The sequence below is a fragment of the Falco naumanni genome, unplaced genomic scaffold (genome assembly GCF_017639655.2).
Source record: "Falco naumanni isolate bFalNau1 unplaced genomic scaffold, bFalNau1.pat scaffold_222_arrow_pat_ctg1, whole genome shotgun sequence".
In the NCBI taxonomy this organism is placed as follows: Eukaryota; Metazoa; Chordata; class Aves; order Falconiformes; family Falconidae; genus Falco; species Falco naumanni.
In genome coordinates this window covers 1-20,000 of record NW_024427399.1, presented here as the reverse complement: position 1 = coordinate 20,000, position 20,000 = coordinate 1, and the positions used below count along the sequence as shown (strand labels likewise).

The 20,000-nt window shown below is 65.3% G+C and overlaps 1 protein-coding gene across 1 annotated transcript in view; it reads right to left on the bottom strand.

Moving 5' to 3' along the window:
• Positions 1-13,115, bottom strand: part of LOC121082055 (tenascin-X-like) — a 39,281-nt gene extending 26,166 nt beyond the window's left edge. The window contains 8 exon segments of the mRNA XM_040581397.1: positions 806-895; positions 974-1,671; positions 2,332-2,464; positions 6,386-6,539; positions 9,416-9,528; positions 10,506-10,578; positions 10,580-10,741; positions 12,879-13,115. Of these exon segments, the coding sequence (XP_040437331.1) occupies positions 806-895; positions 974-1,671; positions 2,332-2,464; positions 6,386-6,539; positions 9,416-9,528; positions 10,506-10,578; positions 10,580-10,741; positions 12,879-13,115 (1,660 nt within the window).
• Between the last annotated feature and the right edge of the window lie 6,885 nt (positions 13,116-20,000).

Below are 20,000 nucleotides of genomic sequence, written 5' to 3'. Positions count from 1 at the left end.
CCATCCATCCCACCCATCCCACCACCATCCAATCATCCATCCTTCTGCCCAGCCATCCCACCCATCCCACCATCCATCCACTTATCCAATCACCATCCAACCATCCATCCATCCCTCTTTCCACCCATCCCACCCATCCAACCATCCATCCACCCACCCATCCCACCATCCATCCTTCTGCCCACCCATCCCACCCATCCAACCATCCATCTCCTCATCCAACCACCACTCAACCACCATCCATCCATCCCTCCACCCACCCATCCCACCACCATCCAACCATCCATCGCTCCACCCACCCATCCCACCACCATCCAATCATCTGACCATCCATCCTTCCACCCATCCACTCATCCAACCGCTAATCCAACCACCATCCAACCATCCATCCACTCATCCAACCACCATCCACCCATCCAACCATCCATCCTTCCGCCCACCCATCGCACTCATCCAACCACCATCCAACCATCCATCCCTCCAACCATCCATCCCACCCATCCCACCACCATCCAACCATCCCTCCTTCCACCCACCCAACCATCCATCCACCCATCCACCCATCCATCCACCCATCCAACCATCCAACCATCCATTCTTCCACCCATCCAACCATCCACCCTTCCGCCCACCCATCCCACCCACCCACCCACCCATCCCATCATCCACCATCCACCCACTCCTCCATCCCTCCACCCATCCACCCCCCACGCCCACCCAACCCCCCCCCCCACCGTGTCTGCCCGCAGCACCTCAGCCTGAACACCCGCGTCCGTTCCCACTGCCACGGACCACCCGGTGGTACCTGTTTTGGCTACGGCACCTTGGGGCTCGGTCATCTCCATCTCATACGCCTGCTCCCACCCCGACGGGGGCTCCTCGGTGCCACCTACCCCTGCACCCGAAAGAGGAGTGGCCAGTTACGGGACGTCCCCCACGCGACGTTGTCCCCTTCTCCACCTCCATCACCCACCTGCCGTCACCAGGAACGTGTAGGACTTGGAGACGTGCTCCTGCACCACGCCGTGCACCTCCACCCGGTACATGGCCCCCGGCACCAGCCCCGGCACCCGGGCCACCGCTGTGTCCCCTGGCACCTGTAGCTCCCCCTCGGTCCCCTCCGGCTCTTCCAGGAGCCGGTAACGGATCACCACCGTTTCGGCGTGGCCCCGAAGCCCGTTGAGGTCCACCAGCGCCTCGCCGGTGGCCCCCGGCATCAAGTGGGGTTTGGGATGGGGGATGTGGCGGAGGAGCTGGTGACGCCACGAGGCCGGGCTGCGGCGCAGAAGGTAAGAGAGGATGGCGCGGGCCACCGCCGGCACCGTTTGGTTGCCCCGGAGGGGGTAGTTTGTAGCCCGGAGGTGGCTCTCCAGGCGCTGCAGCAAGGAGCCGTTGTAGGAGGAGAGCTTGGCCCCCAGGTCATGCAGGGATGGGCCACCCGGGAGCGCTGGGGACAGCGGGGACTCTGGGGACACCGGGGACCATGGAGATGGAGGTGACGCGGGGGACCGTGGAGATGCAGGCGGTCTTGGGGACGCTGGGGATGCTGGGGACTCTGGGGATCCTGGGGACACTGGTGACCCTGGGGATCTTGGGGACTCTGGGGATCTTGGGGACACTGGTGACCCTGGGGATTCTGGGGATGCTGGGGACACTGGTGACCCTGGGGATCTTGGTGACACTGGTGAGCCTGGGGATTCTGGGGATCCTGGGGACACTGGTGACCCTGGGGATCTTGGGGACACTGGTGACCCTGGGGATCTTGGTGACACTGGTGACCCTGGGGATTCTGGGGATCCTGGGGACACCGGTGACCCTGGGGATCTTGGTGACACTGGTGACCCTGGGGATTCTGGGGATCCTGGGGACACCGGTGACCCTGGGGATCTTGGTGACACTGGTGACCCTGGGGATTCTGGGGATGCTGGGGACACCGGTGACCCTGGGGATCTTGGTGACACTGGTGACCCTGGGGATTCTGGGGATGCTGGTGCCTCTGGGGATCTTGGGGACATTGGGGATGCTGGGGACTCTGGGGATCTTGGGGACACTGGTGACCCTGGGGATCTTGGTGACACTGGTGACCCTGGGGATTCTGGGGATGCTGGTGCCTCTGGGGATCTTGGGGACACTGGTGACCTTGGGGACTCTGTTGACGCTGATGACTTCAGGGACGCTGGGGACCCTCGCGATACTGGGGACGCTGGAAACCTCGGAGAAGCTGGGGATGCTGGTGACCCCAAAGACCCTGGTGACCCCAAGGATGCATCCGGTGACACTGGTGATGCCGGTGATCCCAGGGACCCTGGTGACCCTGGCAGTGCTGGTGGCACTGGGGACCTTGGGGCTGCCGGAGACCATCGGACTGATGGTGACGCTGGGGCCACTGGCGATGCCGGGGACCCCAGGGAACCCTGAGGGGACCCTGGGGACCCCCCGTGGGTGGGCAGAGTCTGGGCAAGCACTGCGAGAGCAAAGGGGACCAGGGTCACCCAGAGGCTGGGGACATGGGGACACAAGGATGGATGGACAAGGGAAGGGACGGGGACAAACGGATGCGTGGAGGGAGACTGGGGACACCTGGACTGATGGGGACAGACTGGGGACATCTGGAGCCAGGCGACAGAGGGACGAACGGGGAAGCACCAGGAGATGTGGGGACAGACGGACCCACGGGGGCAGACGAGCCCATGGGGACACGTGGAGCCCATGGGGACACAGGGACCCACGGGGACACACGGAGCCCATGGGGACAGACAGACCCATGGGGACACACGGAGCCCATGGGAACACAGGGACCCACGGGGACACACGGAGCCCATGGGGACAGACAGACCCATGGGGACACACGGAGCCCATGGGGACACACGGAGCCCATGGTGACACAGGGACCCATGGGGACACAGGGACCCACGGGGACACACGGAGCCCATGGGGACAGACGCAGATAGACAGGCTCAAGGGAACACAGGGACCCCTGGGGACACATGGAGCCCATGGGGACAGACGGACCCACGGGGGCAGACGAGCCCACGGGGACACGTGGAGCCCATGGGGACAGACGGACCCACGGGGACACACAGAGCCCATGGGGACACAGGGACCCACGGGGACACACGGAGCCCATGGGGACACACGGAGCCATGGGGACAGACAGACCCATGGGGACAGACAGACCCATGGGGACAAAGGGACCCATGGGGACACGTGGAGCCCATGGGGACAGAGGAGCCCATGGGGACACAGGGACCCATGGGGACAGACAAGCCCATGGGGACACACGGAGCCCATGGGGACAGACAGACCCATGGGGACAGACAGACCCATGGGGACACACGGAGCCCATGGGGACAGACAGACCCATGGGGACACAGGGACCCATGGGGACAGAGGAGCCCATGGGGACACAGGGACCCATGGGGACACGGGGACCCATGGGGACAGAGGAGCCCACAGGGACAGACAGACCCATGGGGACACGGGGACCCATGGGGACACACGGAGCCCATGGGGACACGGGGACCCATGGGGACAGAGGAGCCCACGGGGACAGACAGACCCATGGGGACACACGGAGCCCATGGGGACAGACACAGATAGACAGGCTCAAGGGGACACAGGGACCCATGGGGACACATGGAGCCCATGGGGACAGACGGACCCACGGGGACATGGGGACCCACGGGACATGTGGAGCCCATGGGGACACACAAGCCCATGGGGACAGACGGGGACAGACGCAGATAGACAGGCCCAAGGGGACAGAGGGACCCATGGGGACACACGGAGCCCATGGTGACACAGGGAGCCCATGGTGACAGACAGACCCATGGGGACAGACGAGCCCATGGTGACACAGGGACCCATGGGGACACACGGAGCCCATGGGGACACGTGGGGACAGAAAAGCCCAAGGGGACACAGGGACCCATGGGGACACACGGAGCCCATGGTGACACAGGGACCCATGGGGACAGACAGACCCATGGGGACACGGGGACCCATGGGGACACACGGAGCCCATGGTGACACAGGGACCCATGGGGACAGACAGACCCATGGGGACACGGGGACCCATGGGGACACACGGAGCCCATGGTGACACAGGGACCCATGGGGACACGTGGAGCCCATGGGGACAGACAGACCCAAGGGGACACGTGGGGACAGACGCAGGTAAATGGGCCCAAGGGGACAGAGGGACCCTGGGGACACACAAGCCCGTGGGGGACACGGACCCATGGGGACAGACCGGTGACACACGGATCCACCAGGACAGACAGACGCGTGTGGGCCCGAGAGCCGCGGGGACACAGGGACACGTGGGGACACCGCGGGGACACAGGGACACGTGGGGACGGGCAGAGGGGACACCCACGCCGGTCCCTGTCCCCTCCCCTGTGGCTGTGACGTCCCATCCCTGTCCCCATCCCCCTGCCACCCCCATGGTGACAACCTTCCTCTCCCTGTCCCCACGTCCCTGCTGTCCTCACCCCCCGCTTGCACCGTCCCTGTCCCCATCCCTGTCCCCATCACTGTCCCCATGCCATGACATCCCTGTCCCTGTCCCCAGCTGTCCCCATCCCTGTCCCCATCACTGTCCCCATGCCATGACATCCCTGTCCCTGTCCCCATCCCTGTCCCCATGCCATGACATCCCTGTCCCTGTCCCCGGCTGTCCCCATCCCTGTCCCCATCCCTGTCCCCATGCCATGACATCCCTGTCCCTGTCCCCGGCTGTCCCCATCCCTGTCCCCATCACTGTCCCCATGCCATGACATCCCTGTCCCTGTCCCCGGCTGTCCCCATCCCTGTCCCCATCACTGTCCCCATGCCATGACATCCCTGTCCCTGTCCCCAGCTGTCCCCATGCCATGACATCCCTGTCCCTGTCCCCAGCTGTCCCCATCCCTGTCCCCAGCTGTCCCCATCCTTGTCCCCATCACTGTCCCCATGCCATGACATCCCTGTCCCTGTCCCCAGCTGTCCCCATCCCTGTCCCCATGCTGTCCCCATGCCATGACATCCCTGTCCCTGTCCCCAGCTGTCCCCATGCCATGACATCCCTGTCCCTGTCCCCAGCTGTCCCCATCCCTGTCCCCATCCCTGTCCCCATGCCATGACATCCCTGTCCCTGTCCCCAGCTGTCCCCATCCCTGTCCCCATCCCTGTCCCCATGCCATGACATCCCTGTCCCTGTCCCCAGCTGTCCCCATCCCTGTCCCCAGCTGTCCCCATGCCATGACATCCCTGTCCCTGTCCCCAGCTGTCCCCATCCCTGTCCCCATGCTGTCCCCGTGCCATGACATCCCTGTCCCTGTCCCCAGCTGTCCCCATCCCTGTCCCCATCACTGTCCCCATGCCATGACATCCCTGTCCCCAGCTGTCCCCATCCCTGTCCCCAGCTGTCCCCATGCCACCCTCATCGCTGTCCCCACATTCATGCCCACGCCATCACTGTCCCCATGCTGTCCCCATGCCCATGACATCCCTGTCCCCGTCCCTGTCCCCATGCCCATGACATCGCTGTCCCCATCCCTGTCCCCATGCCATCCCTGTCCCTGTCCCCATGCTGTCCCCATGCCCATGACACCTTTGTCCCCATCCCTGTCCCCATCCCTGTCCCCACCCCTGTCCCCATGCCCATGACATCGCTGTCCCTGTCCCCATGCTGTCCCCATGCCCATGACACTTCTGTCCCCATCCCTGTCCCCATCCCTGTCCCCATGCCCATGACATCGCTGTCCCTGTCCCCATGCTGTCCCCATGCCCATGACACTTCTGTCCCCATCACTGTCCCCATCCCTGTCCCCATGCTGTCCCCATGCCCATGACATCGCTGTCCCTGTCCCCATGCTGTCCCCATGCCCATGACACTTCTGTCCCCATCACTGTCCCCATCCCTGTCCCCATGCCCATGACATCGCTGTCCCTGTCCCCATGCTGTCCCCATGCCCATGACACTTCTGTCCCCATCCCTGTCCCCATGCTGTCCCCATGCCCATGACACCTCTGTCCCCATCCCTGTCCCCATCCGTGTCCCCATGCTGTCCCCATGCCCATGACACCTTTGTCCCCATCCCTGTCCCCATCCCTGTCCCCATGCCCATGACACTTCTGTCCCCATCCCTGTCCCCATGCTGTCCCCATGCCCATGACATCGCTGTCCCTGTCCCCATGCTGTCCCCATGCCCATGACACTTCTGTCCCCATCACTGTCCCCATCCCTGTCCCCATCCCTGTCCCCATGCTGTCCCCATGCCCATGACATCCCTGTCCCTGTCCCCATGCTCCTGCCTGTCTCCATCCCCGCGGCGTCCCCACCCCGCACCCATCCTCCCCCCGCGCGGTGGTGACAGGCGGGTGACAGGCGGGTGACACGTACGGGTGCGGATGCGCAGGGTGCCGGGCGCCCCGAGGTGCCGCTGCCGCCGCGCCTGGACGAAGAGCTCGAAGGCGTGGCCGGGCGCCAGCCCTGTCACCTCGAAGGTGACAGCAGAACCAGGCAGCTCATGGGTGGTCATCGCCGCCGGCTCGTCCTGGGGACAAGGGACATGCCAGGGACACCTTGGGGACACCACGGTGGGACCTGGCCCCGAGTCAGGCAACAGGCAGGTGGCCACAGGGGTCTGGGGACACCTTGGGGACGTCTTGGGGACATCTGGAGGACACCATGGTGGGACATGGCCCTGAGTCAGGCAACAGGCAGGTGGCCACAGGGGTCTGGGGACACCTTGGGGACGTCTTGGGGAAATCTGGAGGACACCATGGTGGGACCTGGCCCCGAGTCAGGCAACAGGCAGGTGGCCACAGGGGTCTGGGGACACTTTGGGGACATCTTGGGGACACCATGGTGGGACCTGGCCCTGAGTCAGGCAACAGGCAGGTGGCCACAGAGGGCTTGGGGACACCTTGGGGACATCTTGGGGACACCATGGTGGGACCTGGCCCCGAGTCAGGCAACAGGCAGGTGGCCACAGGGGTATGGGGACACCTTGGGGACATCTTGGGGACACCATGGTGGGACATGGCCCTGAGTCAGGCAACAGGCAGGTGGCCACAGGGGTCTGGGGACACCTTGGGGACGTCTTGGGGACATCTGGAGGACACCATGGTGGGACCTGGCCCCGAGTCAGGCAACAGGCAGGTGGCCACAGGGGTCTGGGGACACTTTGGGGACGTCTTGGGGACACCATGGTGGGACATGGCCCTGAGTCAGGCAACAGGCAGGTGGCCACCGGGGTCTGGGGACACTTTGGGGACATCTTGGGGACACCATGGTGGGACATGGCCCTGAGTCACGCAACAGGCAGGTGGCACAGGGGTCTGGGGACACTTTGGGGACGTCTTGGGGACATCTTGGGGACACCATGGTGGGACCTGGCTCTGAGTCAGGCAACAGGCAGGTGGCCACAGGGGTCTGGGGACACTTTGGGGACACCTTGGGGACATCTTGGGGACACCATGGTGGGACCTGGCCCTGAGTCAGGCAACAGGCAGGTGGCCACAGGGGTCTGGGGACACTTTGGGGACATCTTGGGGACACCATGGTGGGACCTGGCCCTGAGTCAGGCAAGAGGCAGGTGGCCACAGGGGTCTGGGGACACTTTGGGGACATCTTGGGGACACCATGGTGGGACCTGGCCCCGAGTCAGGCAACAGGCAGGTGGCACAGGGGGTCTGGGGACGTCTTGGGGACATCTTGGGGACATCTTGGGGACACCATGGTGGGACCTGGCTCTGAGTCAGGCAACAGGCAGGTGGCCACAGGGGTCTGGGGACACCTTGGGGACGTCTTGGGGACATCTGGAGGACACCATGGTGGGACCTGGCCCCGAGTCAGGCAACAGGCAGGTGGCCACAGAGGGCTTGGGGACACCTTGGGGACATCTTGGGGACACCATGGTGGGACATGGCCCTGAGTCAGGCAACAGGCAGGTGGCCACAGGGGTCTAGGGACACCTTGGGGACACCTTGGGGACATCTTGGGGACACCATGGTGGGACATGGCCCTGAGTCAGGCAACAGGCAGGTGGCACAGGGGTCTGGGGACACTTTGGGGACGTCTTGGGGACATCTTGGGGACATCTTGGGGACACCATGGTGGGACCTGGCCCCGAGTCAGGCAACAGGCAGGTGGCCACAGGGGTCTGGGGACACCTTGGGGACATCTTGGGGACACCATGGTGGGACCTGGCCCCGAGTCAGGCAACAGGCAGGTGGCCACAGGGGTCTGGGGACGTCTTGGGGACATCTTGGGGACACCATGGTGGGACTTGGCCCTGAGTCAGGTAACAGGCAGGTGGCCGCAGGGGTCTAGGGACACCTTGGGGACATCTTGGGGACACCATGGTAGGACATGGCCCCGAGTCAGGCAACAGGCAGGTGGCCACAGGGGTCTGGGGACACCTTGGGGACATCTTGGGGACACCATGGTGGGACATGGCCCTGAGTCAGGCAACAGGCAGGTGGCCACAGGGGTCTGGGGACGTCTTGGGGACATCTTGGGGACACCATGGTGGGACTTGGCCCTGAGTCAGGTAACAGGCAGGTGGCCGCAGGGGTCTAGGGACACCTTGGGGACATCTTGGGGACACCATGGTGGGACCTGGCCCTGAGTCAGGCAACAGGCAGGTGGCCACAGGGGTCTGGGGACACCTTGGGGACATCTTGGGGACATCTTGGGGACACCATGGTGGGACATGGCCCTGAGTCAGGCAACAGGCAGGTGGCCACAGGGGTCTGGGGACACCTTGGGGACATCTTGGGGACACCATGGTGGGACATGGCCCTGAGTCAGGCAAGAGGCAGGTGGCCACAGGGGTCTGGGGACACCTTGGGGACATCTTGGGGACACCATGGTGGGACCTGGCCCTGAGTCAGGCAACAGGCAGGTGGCACAGGGGTCTGGGGACACTTTGGGGACGTCTTGGGGACATCTGGAGGACACCATGGTGGGACCTGGCCCTGAGTCAGGCAACAGGCAGGTGGCCACAGGGGTCTAGGGACACCTTGGGGACACCTTGGGGACATCTTGGGGACACCATGGTGGGACCTGGCCCTGAGTCAGGCAACAGGCAGGTGGCCACAGGGGTCTGGGGACACCTTGGGGACATCTTGGGGACACCATGGTGGGACATGGCCCTGAGTCAGGCAACAGGCAGGTGGCCACAGGGGTCTAGGGACACCTTGGGGACATCTTGGGGACACCATGGTAGGACATGGCCCCGAGTCAGGCAACAGGCAGGTGGCCTGGGGACACCTTGGGGACACCCTGAAGGCGGCCCCCAGCAGGGCAGCAGCAGGTGGCCATGGATGCCACCTCCTGGGGCTGAAGGTCACCTTGGGGCCAGCACACGGGGGCCGCTGTGACGCTGGGGACCTGTCCCCACCCCTGTCCCTGTCCCCAGCTCACCAGGGGGACGAGGGCCACCTGGTAGCCATCCACCGGCACAGGTGGCCGCGGCCAGGTGACACGGAAGGACGTCTGGTTGCGGGTGGCCAAGCGTGGCTTCACCGAGGGGATGTCTGTGGGGACACGGTCCCGTCAGTGGGGGACACCCTGGGGACACTGTGGGAGGGGGACACCCAGGGCACCCTGGTGACATCGTGGGGTGGGGCATTCCCATGGGGTGGGGAGAAACTGGGGACACCATGGGGACACCATGGGATGGGGACACCATGGGGACACCATGGGATGGGGACACCATGGGATGGGGATACCTTGGGGACACCATGGGATGGGGACACCATGGGGACACCATGGGATGGGGACAACTTGGGGACACCATGGGATGGGGACACCATGGGGACACCTTGGGATGGGGACAACTTGGGGACACCATGGGATGGGGACACCTTGGGACGGGGATACCTTGGGGACACCATGGGATGGGGACACCATGGGACGGGGATACCTTGGGGACACCATGGGACGGGGACACCTTGGGGACACCATGGGATGGGGACACCATGGGACGGGGACACCTTGGGGACACCATGGGACGGGGACACCTTGGGGACACCATGGGATGGGGACACCTTGGGGACACCATGGGACGGGGACACCTTGGGGACACCTTGGGATGGGGACACCTTGGGGACACCATGGGATGGGGACACCTTGGGATGGAGACACCATGGGGACACCTTGGGGACATCATGCGACAGGGACACCTTGGGGACACCATGGGATGGGGACACCTTGGGATGGGGACACCATGGGGACACCTTGGGGACATCATGGGATGGGGACACCTTGGGATGGGGACACCTTGGGGACATCATGGGACAGGGACACCTTGGGGACACCATGGGGAGCACCATGGGATGGGGACACCTTGGGATGGGGACACCTTGGGGACACTGTGGGGACACCCAAGGAACAAAGCCACCCAAGTCAGGGGGACACCAGGATATGGGGCACCCGCAGGAGAGGGACACAGGGGGAGCACCGGGGTCCCCTGGGGACCCTTGGGGACCCTTGGGGACCCTTGGGGACATACCGAGGGCACAGCGGGGGCCGCCGCGGCCGGGGGGGCAGGCGGGGGTGGCGCAGAGGGGCCCGGTGAAGCCGGGGGAAGCAGTGACAGCGCCCCCTACGGCACCGGCCCTGGTCACTGCAGCCGAGGGGGCAGGGGGGGTGGGGGGGGGGCGGGGGGGGGAGGGGTGGGGGGGGGGAGGGGCAGCCGCAGCCGGCCCCGCCCGGGGGGGGCGCAGAGCTCCAGAGACAGCGTGTGGCCTGCGGGGACAGGGGGGACACGGGGGGTGACGAGGCCCCATGTCCCCCCCCCCAGTGTCACCGCCCCCCCCCCCCATCCCCCACCCCCCATGTCACCCCTTGCCCCTCCCTGTGCCCCCCACGGCCCCCGATGTCCCCGTGACCCCCGTGTCCCCCCCCACGTCCCCCCCCATGTCCCCATGTCACCCCACATGTCCCATTGTCACCCCACATGTCCCCCCCCCGTCCCCATGCCCCCCATGTCGCATTGTCACCCCACATCTCCCCATGTCACCCCCCATCTCCCCCCATGTCCCCCCATGTCACCCCCCATCTCCCCCCATGTCCCCCCATGTCACCCCCCATGTCCCCCCATGTCCCCCCATGTCACCCCACATGTCCCATTGTCACCCGCCATTGTCACCCCACATGTCCCCGTGTCCCCCCATGTTCCCGGCATGTCCCCATGCCCCCCTTGTCCCCATGTCACCCCCTTGTCCCCATGTGACCCCCCATGTCACCCCACATGTCCCCATTCCCCCCCTATGTCCCCATGTCCCCCCATGTCCCCATGTGACCCCCCTTGTCCCCATGTCCTCCCATGTCCCAATGCCCCCCCATGCCCCTCCATGTCCCCCACATGTCCCCATGTCACCCCACATGTCCCCCCCATGTCCCCATGTCACCCCTCGTCCCCATGTCACCCCACATGTCCCCATGTCACCCCACATGTCCCCCCCATGTCCCCATGTCCCCCCCATGTCACCCTCCTTGTCCCCATGTCACCCCCCTTGTCCCCATGTCACCCCACGTCACCCCACATGTCCCCATGTGACCCCTCATGTCCCCATGTCCCCCCACATGTCCCCCACATGTCCCCCACATGTCCCCATGCCCCCCCTCGTCCCCATGTCACCCCACATGTCCCCATGTCACCCCACATGTCCCCATGCTCCCCCACGTCCCCATGTCACCCCACATGTCCCCCACATGTCCCCATGTCACCCCCATGTCACCCCCCCTTGTCCCCATGTCATCCCCCTTGTCCCCATGTCACCCCACATGTCACCCCACATGTCCCCATGTCACCCCACATGTCCCCCCGTGTCACCCCCCTTGTCCCCATGTCACCCCACATGTCCCCATTCCCCCCCATGTCCCCATGTCCCCCTATGTCCCCATGTCACCCCACATGTCCCCATGTGACCCCCCATGTCCCCCCACATGTCCCCCCCTTGTCCCCATGTCACCCCCCTTGTCCCCATGTCACCCCCCTTGTCCCCATGTCCCCCCATGTCCCAATGTCACCCCACATGTCCCCATGTGACCCCCCATGTCACCCCACATGTCCCCATGTGACCCCCCTTGTCCCCATGTCCTCCCATGTCCCAATGCCCCCCCATGCCCCTCCATGTCCCCCACATGTCCCCATGTCACCCCACATGTCCCCCACATGTCCCCATGCCCCCCCCGTCCCCATGTCACCCCACATGTCCCCATGTCACCCCACATGTCCCCATGCCCCCCTTGTCCCCATGTCACCCTCCTTGTCCCCATGTCACCCCCCTTGTCCCCATGTCCCCCCATGTCACCCCCCCTTGTCCCCATGTCACCCCACATGTCACCCCACATGTCCCCCCATGTCACCCCCCTTGTCCCCATGTCCCCCACATGTCCCCATGCCCCCCCACATGTCCCCCCCATGTCCCCATGCCCCCCTTGTCCCCATGTCACCCCACATGTCCCCCACATGTCCCCATGTCCCCCCCGTCACCCCCCTTGTCCCCATGTCACCCCCCTTGTCCCCATGTCACCCCACACGTCACCCCACATGTCCCCATGCTCCCCCAATCCCCATGTCACCCCACATGTCCCCATGCCCCCCCTTGTCCCCATGCCCCCCCTTGTCCCCATGTCCCCCGCATGTCCCCATGCCCCCCTTGTCCCCATGTCACCCCCCTTGTCTCCATGTCACCCCACATGTCCCCATGCCCCCCCCTTGTCCCCATGTCCCCCCACATGTCCTCATGTCACCCCCCTTGTCCCCATGTCCCCCACATGTCCCCATGTCACCCCACATGTCCCCATGCCCCCCCTTGTCCCCATGTCACCCCCCTTGTCCCCATGTCACCCCCCTTGTCCCCCCGCCCCCCCCCACCCCCCCCGTACCGGTGCCGGCCTGGGGTCCCCGGCTGTCCCCGCACTGTCCCTGCAGCGCCCGCACTTGTCCCTCCAGCTCCTGCAGGCGCCCCAGCACGGCCACCAGCGCCGCCCCGCACGGGGGGGCCGGGGGGGGCCCGAGGGGGGGCCCGGGGGGGGGCCCCGCCCCCGCCCCCGCCCCCGCCCCCCCCCGCAGCGCCAGCGCCAGCAGCAGCAGGGGCAGCCCCGGGGTCATGGTCCTGCGGGGGGAGGGGATGGATGGCACCCGTGGGGACACCCGTGGGGGATGGGGACACACATGGGGACACCCGTGGGGACACTCGGGGGCACCCAGGGGACACAGGGGCACCCACGGGGGACACGCAGACAACTGTGGGGACACCCATGGGGACACAGGGACGCCCACAGGGGACACAGGGACACCTGAGGACACAGGGACAGCCACGGGGGACACCCACGGGGGACACAGGGACACCCACAGGGGACAGCCAGGGGACACAGGGGCACCGGGACACCCACGGGGGACACTCAGGGGACATGCAGACAACTGTGGGGGACAGCCAGGGGACACAGGGACACCCACAGGGGACATCGAGGGGACACCCAGACAACTGGGGGGACACTGGGATGCACCCAGGGGACACCCAGGGGACATCAGTGGGGACAGGGACACCCACGGGGGACACTCAGGGGACACCCACGGGGGACACACGCCCCCCCCCGACCCACACCACCCACCCATGACCCCTGGGTGGCCCTGGCACCAGTATGCCCAGTAACACCAGTAACCCCCGGCAGCCCCCAGTAACACCAGTAGCCTCCCCAGTAACCCCCAGTTTCTCACTGACTGCAGTAGCCTCACCCCTCCCGCCCCCAGTTCCCAGTAACACCAGTAGCCCACCAGTAACGCCCCTCTCCAACAACTCCAGTAACCCCCAGTAACACCAGCACCTCCAGCAACTCGCACCAGTAACAGCAGCAACCCCAGTGGCAACTCCAGTAGCACCAGTAACTCCAGTCACCCCCTGTCTCTGCCGACACCAGTCACCTCCGGCAAACAGCCCCAGTAACACCAGTCACCTCCAGTAACACCAGTAAGCCCAGCACCAGCAGCAATTCCAGTGACAGCAGCAGCAGCTCCAGTAACCCCAGTAACTCCAGCAGCGCCAGCAAGTCCAGTCACCTCCAGCTTACACGGCCCCAGTAACCCCAGTAACTCCAGCAAAAACAACAACATCAGGAACTCCAGTAACCCCAGTAACTCCAGCAACAGCAGCAACACCAGCGGCGCCAGCAACTCCAGTCACGCCAGTAACGCCAGCAACGTCAATAATTCCAGTCACACCAGTAACGCCAGTAACACCAGCAATGCCAGTAATTCCAGTCACCTCCAGTCACACCAGTAACGCCAGTAACACCAGTAATTCCAGTCACCTCCAGTCACACCAGTAACGCCAGTAACGCCAGCAATGCCAATAATTCCAGTCACACCAGTAACACCAGCAACTCCAGCAACGCCAGTAACACCAGCAATGCCAATAATTCCAGTCACCTCCAGTCACACCAGTAACGCCAGTAACGCCAGCAATGCCAGTAATTCCAGTCACCTCCAGTCACACCAGTAACGCCAGTAACACCAGTAACACCAGCAATGCCAATAATTCCAGTCACCTCCAGTCACACCAGTAACGCCAGTAACACCAGCAATGCCAGTAATTCCAGTCACCTCCAGTCACACCAGTAACGCCAGTAACACCAGCAATGCCAGTAATTCCAGTCACCTCCAGTTACGCCAGTAACACCAGCAATGCCAGTAGTGCCACCACCGCCAGTAACACCAGTAACTCCAGTTACGCCAGTAACACCAGTAACACCAGCAACACCAGTAGCACCAGCAACACCAACACCAGTCATCTCCAGTAACACCAGTCACACCAGTAATGCCAGTAACACCAGCAACTCCAGTGACCTCCAGTAATGCCTGCAACTCCAGTAACACCAGTAACTCCAGTAACTCCAGTTACGCCAGCAACACCAGCAACACCAGTAACACCAGTAACACCAGCAACTCCAGTGCCAGTCATCTCCAGTAACACCAGTCACACCAGTCATGCCAGTAACACCAGCAACTCCAGTGACCTCCAGTAATGCCCGCAACTCCAGTGACACCAGTAACTTGTCGCCTCCAGTAACACCAGCAACTCCAGTAATGCAACTCCAGTCACCTCCAGTCACACCAGTCACCTCCAGTCACACCAGTAACTCCAGTCACACCAGTAACTCCAGTCACACCAGTAACTCCAGTCACACCAGTCACCTCCAGTAACTCCAGTCACCTCCAGTCACCTCCAGTAACTCCAGTCACCTCCAGTAACTCCAGTCACCTCCAGTAACTCCAGTCACCTCCAGTCACCTCCAGTCACTCCAGTCATACCAGTAACTCCAGTCACACCAGTAACTCCAGTCACACCAGTCACCTCCAGTCACACCAGTCACCTCCAGTCACACCAGTCACCTCCAGTCACACCAGTAACTCCAGTAACTCCAGTCACCTCCAGTCACACCAGTAACTCCAGTAACCTCCAGTAACTCCAGTCACACCAGTCACCTCCAGTCACACCAGTAACTCCAGTCACACCAGTAACTCCAGTCACACCAGCGACTCCAGCATTTCCAGTCCCTTCCAGCCCAAGCCCAGTCCCCCCAGTCCCCCCAGTAAGCCCAGTACCTCCCGTCCCCGAGCCGTCCCTGCAGCTCCGCTGCGGGGTGGGGGGGGGTGGGGGGGTCAGGGAGGGGGCGTGGCCGGGGGCGTGGATGGGGGCGTGGCCTCATCCCACGCACCTGCCCCCCCCCCGCCCCGTGTTTACGGGGTGGCGGTTGCCATGGTAACCAAACATCTGGGCGGGGGCAGCCAGATGTGAGGTCCGGCTGCCAGGGCGGGAGGGGGACGGGACCGCTCCCAGTAACACCAGTAATACCAGTAACACGGCACAGGCTGCCCCTCATCGCCCAGCAAGACCAGTAAGCGTGGTGGCCTTTGCCCCACAGCTCCCAGCAAGCTCAGTCCCGCCTGCCCCACAGCTCCCAGTGCTCCCAGTAACCACGTGCCACCTGCCCCACAGCTCCCAGTGCTCCCAGTAACCACGTGCCACCTGCCCCACAGCTCCCAGTAACACCAGTAACCACAGTCCCGCCTGCCCCACAGCTCCCAGTGCTCCCAGTAACCACGTGCCACCTGCCCCACAGCTCCCAGTGCTCCCAGTAACCACGTGCCACCTGCCCCACAGCTCCCAGTAACACCAGTCCCGCCTGCCCCACAGCTCCCAGTGCTCCCAGTAACCACGTGCCACCTGCCCCACAGCTCCCAGTAACACCAGTAAGCACAGTCCCGCCTGCCCCACAGCTCCCAGTAACACCAGTAACCACGTGCCACCTGCCCCACAGCTCCCAGTGCTCCCAGTAACCACGTGCCACCTGCCCCACAGCTCCCAGTAACACCAGTAAGCACAGTCCCGTCTGCCCCACAGCTCCCAGTGCTCCCAGTAAGCACGTGCCACCTGCCCCACAGCTCCCAGTAACACCAGTAACCACAGTCCCGCCTGCCCCACAGCTCCCAGTAACACCAGTAACCACGTGCCACCTGCCCCACAGCTCCCAGTAACACCAGTAAGCACAGTCCCGCCTGCCCCACAGCTCCCAGTGCTCCCAGTAACCACGTACCACCTGCCCCACAGCTCCCAGTGCTCCCAGTAACCACGTGCCACCTGCCCCACAGCTCCCAGTAACACCAGTAAGCACAGTCCCGCCTGCCCCACAGCTCCCAGTAACACCAGTAACCACGTGCCACCTGCCCCACAGCTCCCACTAACACCAGTAAGCACAGTCCCACCTGCCCCACAGCTCCCAGTGCTCCCAGTAACCACGTACCACCTGCCCCACAGCTCCCAGTGCTCCCAGTAACCACGTGCCACCTGCCCCACAGCTCCCACTAACACCAGTAAGCACAGTCCCGTCTGCCCCACAGCTCCCAGTGCTCCCAGTAACCACGTACCACTTGCCCCACAGCTCCCACTAACACCAGTAAGCTCAGTCCCACCTGCCCCACAGCTCCCAGTGCTCCCAGTAAGCACGTACCACCTGCCCCACAGCTCCCAGTGCTCCCAGTAACCACGTGCCACCTGCCCCACAGCTCCCAGTAACACCAGTAAGCACAGTCCCACCTGCCCCACAGCTCCCAGTGCTCCCAGTAACCACGTACCACCTGCCCCACAGCTCCCACTAACACCAGTAAGCTCAGTCCCACCTGCCCCACAGCTCCCAGTAATACCAGTAAGCACGTACCACCTGCCCCACAGCTCCCAGTAACACCAGTAACCACAGTCCTGCCTGCCCCACAGCTCCCAGTAACCATGTACCACCTGCCCCACAGCTCCCAGTAACACCAGTAAGCACAGTCCCGCCTGCCCCACAGCTCCCAGTGCTCCCAGTAACCACGTACCACCTGTCCCACAGCTCCCAGTGCTCCCAGTAACCACATGCCACCTGCCCCACAGCTCCCAGTAACACCAGTAAGCACAGTCCCACCTGCCCCACAGCTCCCAGTGCTCCCAGTAACCACGTACCACCTGCCCCACAGCTGCCAGTGCTCCCAGTAACCATGTGCCACCTGCCCCACAACTCCCATTAACACCAGTAAGCACAGTCCCGTCTGCCCCACAGCTCCCAGTGCTCCCAGTAACCATGTGCCACCTGCCCCACAGCTCCCAGTAACACCAGTAAGCACAGTCCCGCCTGCCCCACAGCTCCCAGTGCTCCCAGTAACCACGTACCACCTGCCCCACAGCTCCCAGTGCTCCCAGTAACCACATGCCACCTGCCCCACAGCTCCCAGTAACACCAGTAACCACGTGCCACCTGCCCCACAACTCCCATTAACACCAGTAAGCACAATCCCGCCTGCCCCACAGCTCCCAGTGCTCCCAGTAACCACATGCCACCTGCCCCACAGCTCCCAGTGCTCCCAGTAACCATGTGCCACCTGCCCCACAGCTCCCAGTAACACCAGTAAGCACAGTCCCGCCTGCCCCACAGCTCCCAGTGCTCCCAGTAACCACGTACCACCTTCCCCACAGCTCCCAGTAACACCAGTAAGCACAGTCCCACCTGCCCCACAGCCCCCCCCGCCCCCCCCCACGGGGCCAATTCACGGGTGGGGCCGTGACTCACCCATCCCCCCACCCCCCACCCCCCGCTGTTGTTGCTGCAGGATGGGGGGGGGGGGGGGCGGGGATGGGGGGGGGGCTCAGCCGGACCCTGGGCCCACTGGGGGGAGGGGTCAGAGGTCAGAGGTCACGTGGGTGCCTGGGGGTCCCTTGAGGATGGGGGGGGGGGAGGGGGGTGACAGGGGGGCCCTGGGGGTCCCTTGAGGATGGGGGGGGGGGAGGGGGTGACAGGGGGGCCCTGGGGGTCCCCTGAGGATGGGGGGAGGGAGGGGGTGACAGGGGGGCCCTGGGGGTCCCCTGAGGATGGGGGGGGGGAGGGGGTGACAGGGGGGTCCTGGGGGTCCCCTGAGGATGGGGGGGGGGGAGGGGGTGACATGGGGGTCCTGGGGGTCCCCTGAGGATGGGGGGGGGGGGAGGGGGTGACAGGGGGGCCCTGGGGGTCCCCTGAGGATGGGGGAGGGGAGGGGGGTGACGTGGGGGGGCCTGGAGGCCGGGGTCCCCTTGGAGGCAGCAGGGTGGGGGGTGGGGGGGGGGGGGTGGGGGGGGGGCACGTGCGCTCGCCACGCGGCCTGGCCGGGTCGGGCGGGGGTGGGGGCCGCCCGGGGTCCCGTGGGGCGGGGGGTGTGGGGCAGCGCCGGGGGGGCCTTGGCCGCGGCTGCTGTTTTGCTCATCGCCCCCGGCTGGGGCGGGCCCCGCGCGGGGGGGGGCTGGGGGGGGGACATGTGGGGCTGGAGAGGGTGGGGGGGGGCTTATGTGGGGCTGGGGGGCAGCGGGGGAAGCCTCCCAACCCCATGGGGGGGGTGTCCATGGGGCACGTGTGGGGCTGGGGGGGGGGGTATGTGGCACGTGTGGGGCTGGGAGGGTCCATGAAGCACGTGTGGGGCTGGGGGGGTCTATGTGGCACATGTGGGGCTGGGGGGGTCCATGGGACACGTGTGGGGCTGGGGACACGTGTGGGGCTGGGGACACGTGTGGGGCTGGGGGGGGGTCCATGGGGCATGTGTGGGGCTGGGGACACGTGTGGGGCTGGGGACACGTGTGGGGCTGGGGGTTGTCTATGGGGCACGTGTGGGGCTGGGGACACATGTGGGGCTGGGGACACGTGTGGGGCTGGGGACACGTGTGGGGCTGGGGGTGTCCATGGGGCATGTGTGGGGCTGGGGACACGTGTGGGGGCTGGGGACACGTGTGGGGCTGGGGGGGGTCTATGGGGCACGTGTGGGGCTGGGGGACACGTGTGGGGCTGGGGACACGTGTGGGGCTGGGGGACACGCGTGGGGCTGGGGGTGTCCATGGGGCACGTGTGGGGCTGGGGGGGGGTCCATGGGGCACGTGTGGGGCTGGGGACACGTGTGGGGCTGGGGGGGGTCCATGGGGCACGCGTGGGGCTGGGGACACGTGTGGGGCTGGGGACACGTGTGGGGCGAGCCCCCCCCCCCCCCCCGGCCCAGCCCCCCCCCCCCCCGGCGGCTCCTGCCAAGGAATTTTCTGGGCCTCCATCAACAACATGAGGTAACCCGGGGGGGGGGGGGGCGGACACCCAGGAGTCCGGGGGTGGGGGAGGGGGGAGGGGATGCGCGCGCGGGGGGGGGGGGGGGGGGTGAGGGGGGGGGGGGTGTCACGGGATGTCACCCCCTCCCCCACGCTGCCACCCAGGACCCCCCGGTCCCACGGGACACACCCAGTCCCCCCCCCCCCCCCCCCCGATGTCCCCACGGACCCCCCTGGGGGGCCAATGTCCCCCCCCCAGTCACACGCCAGGTGGCCGATGGCCCCTCCCCCCCTGTCCCCCAGTGTCCCCAGTGTCCCCAGTGTCCCCAGTGTCCCCAGTGTCCCCAGTGTCCCCAGCACCCCAAGGCTCTGTCCCCACTCCACGGGCTCCACTGCCGTCCCGGTCC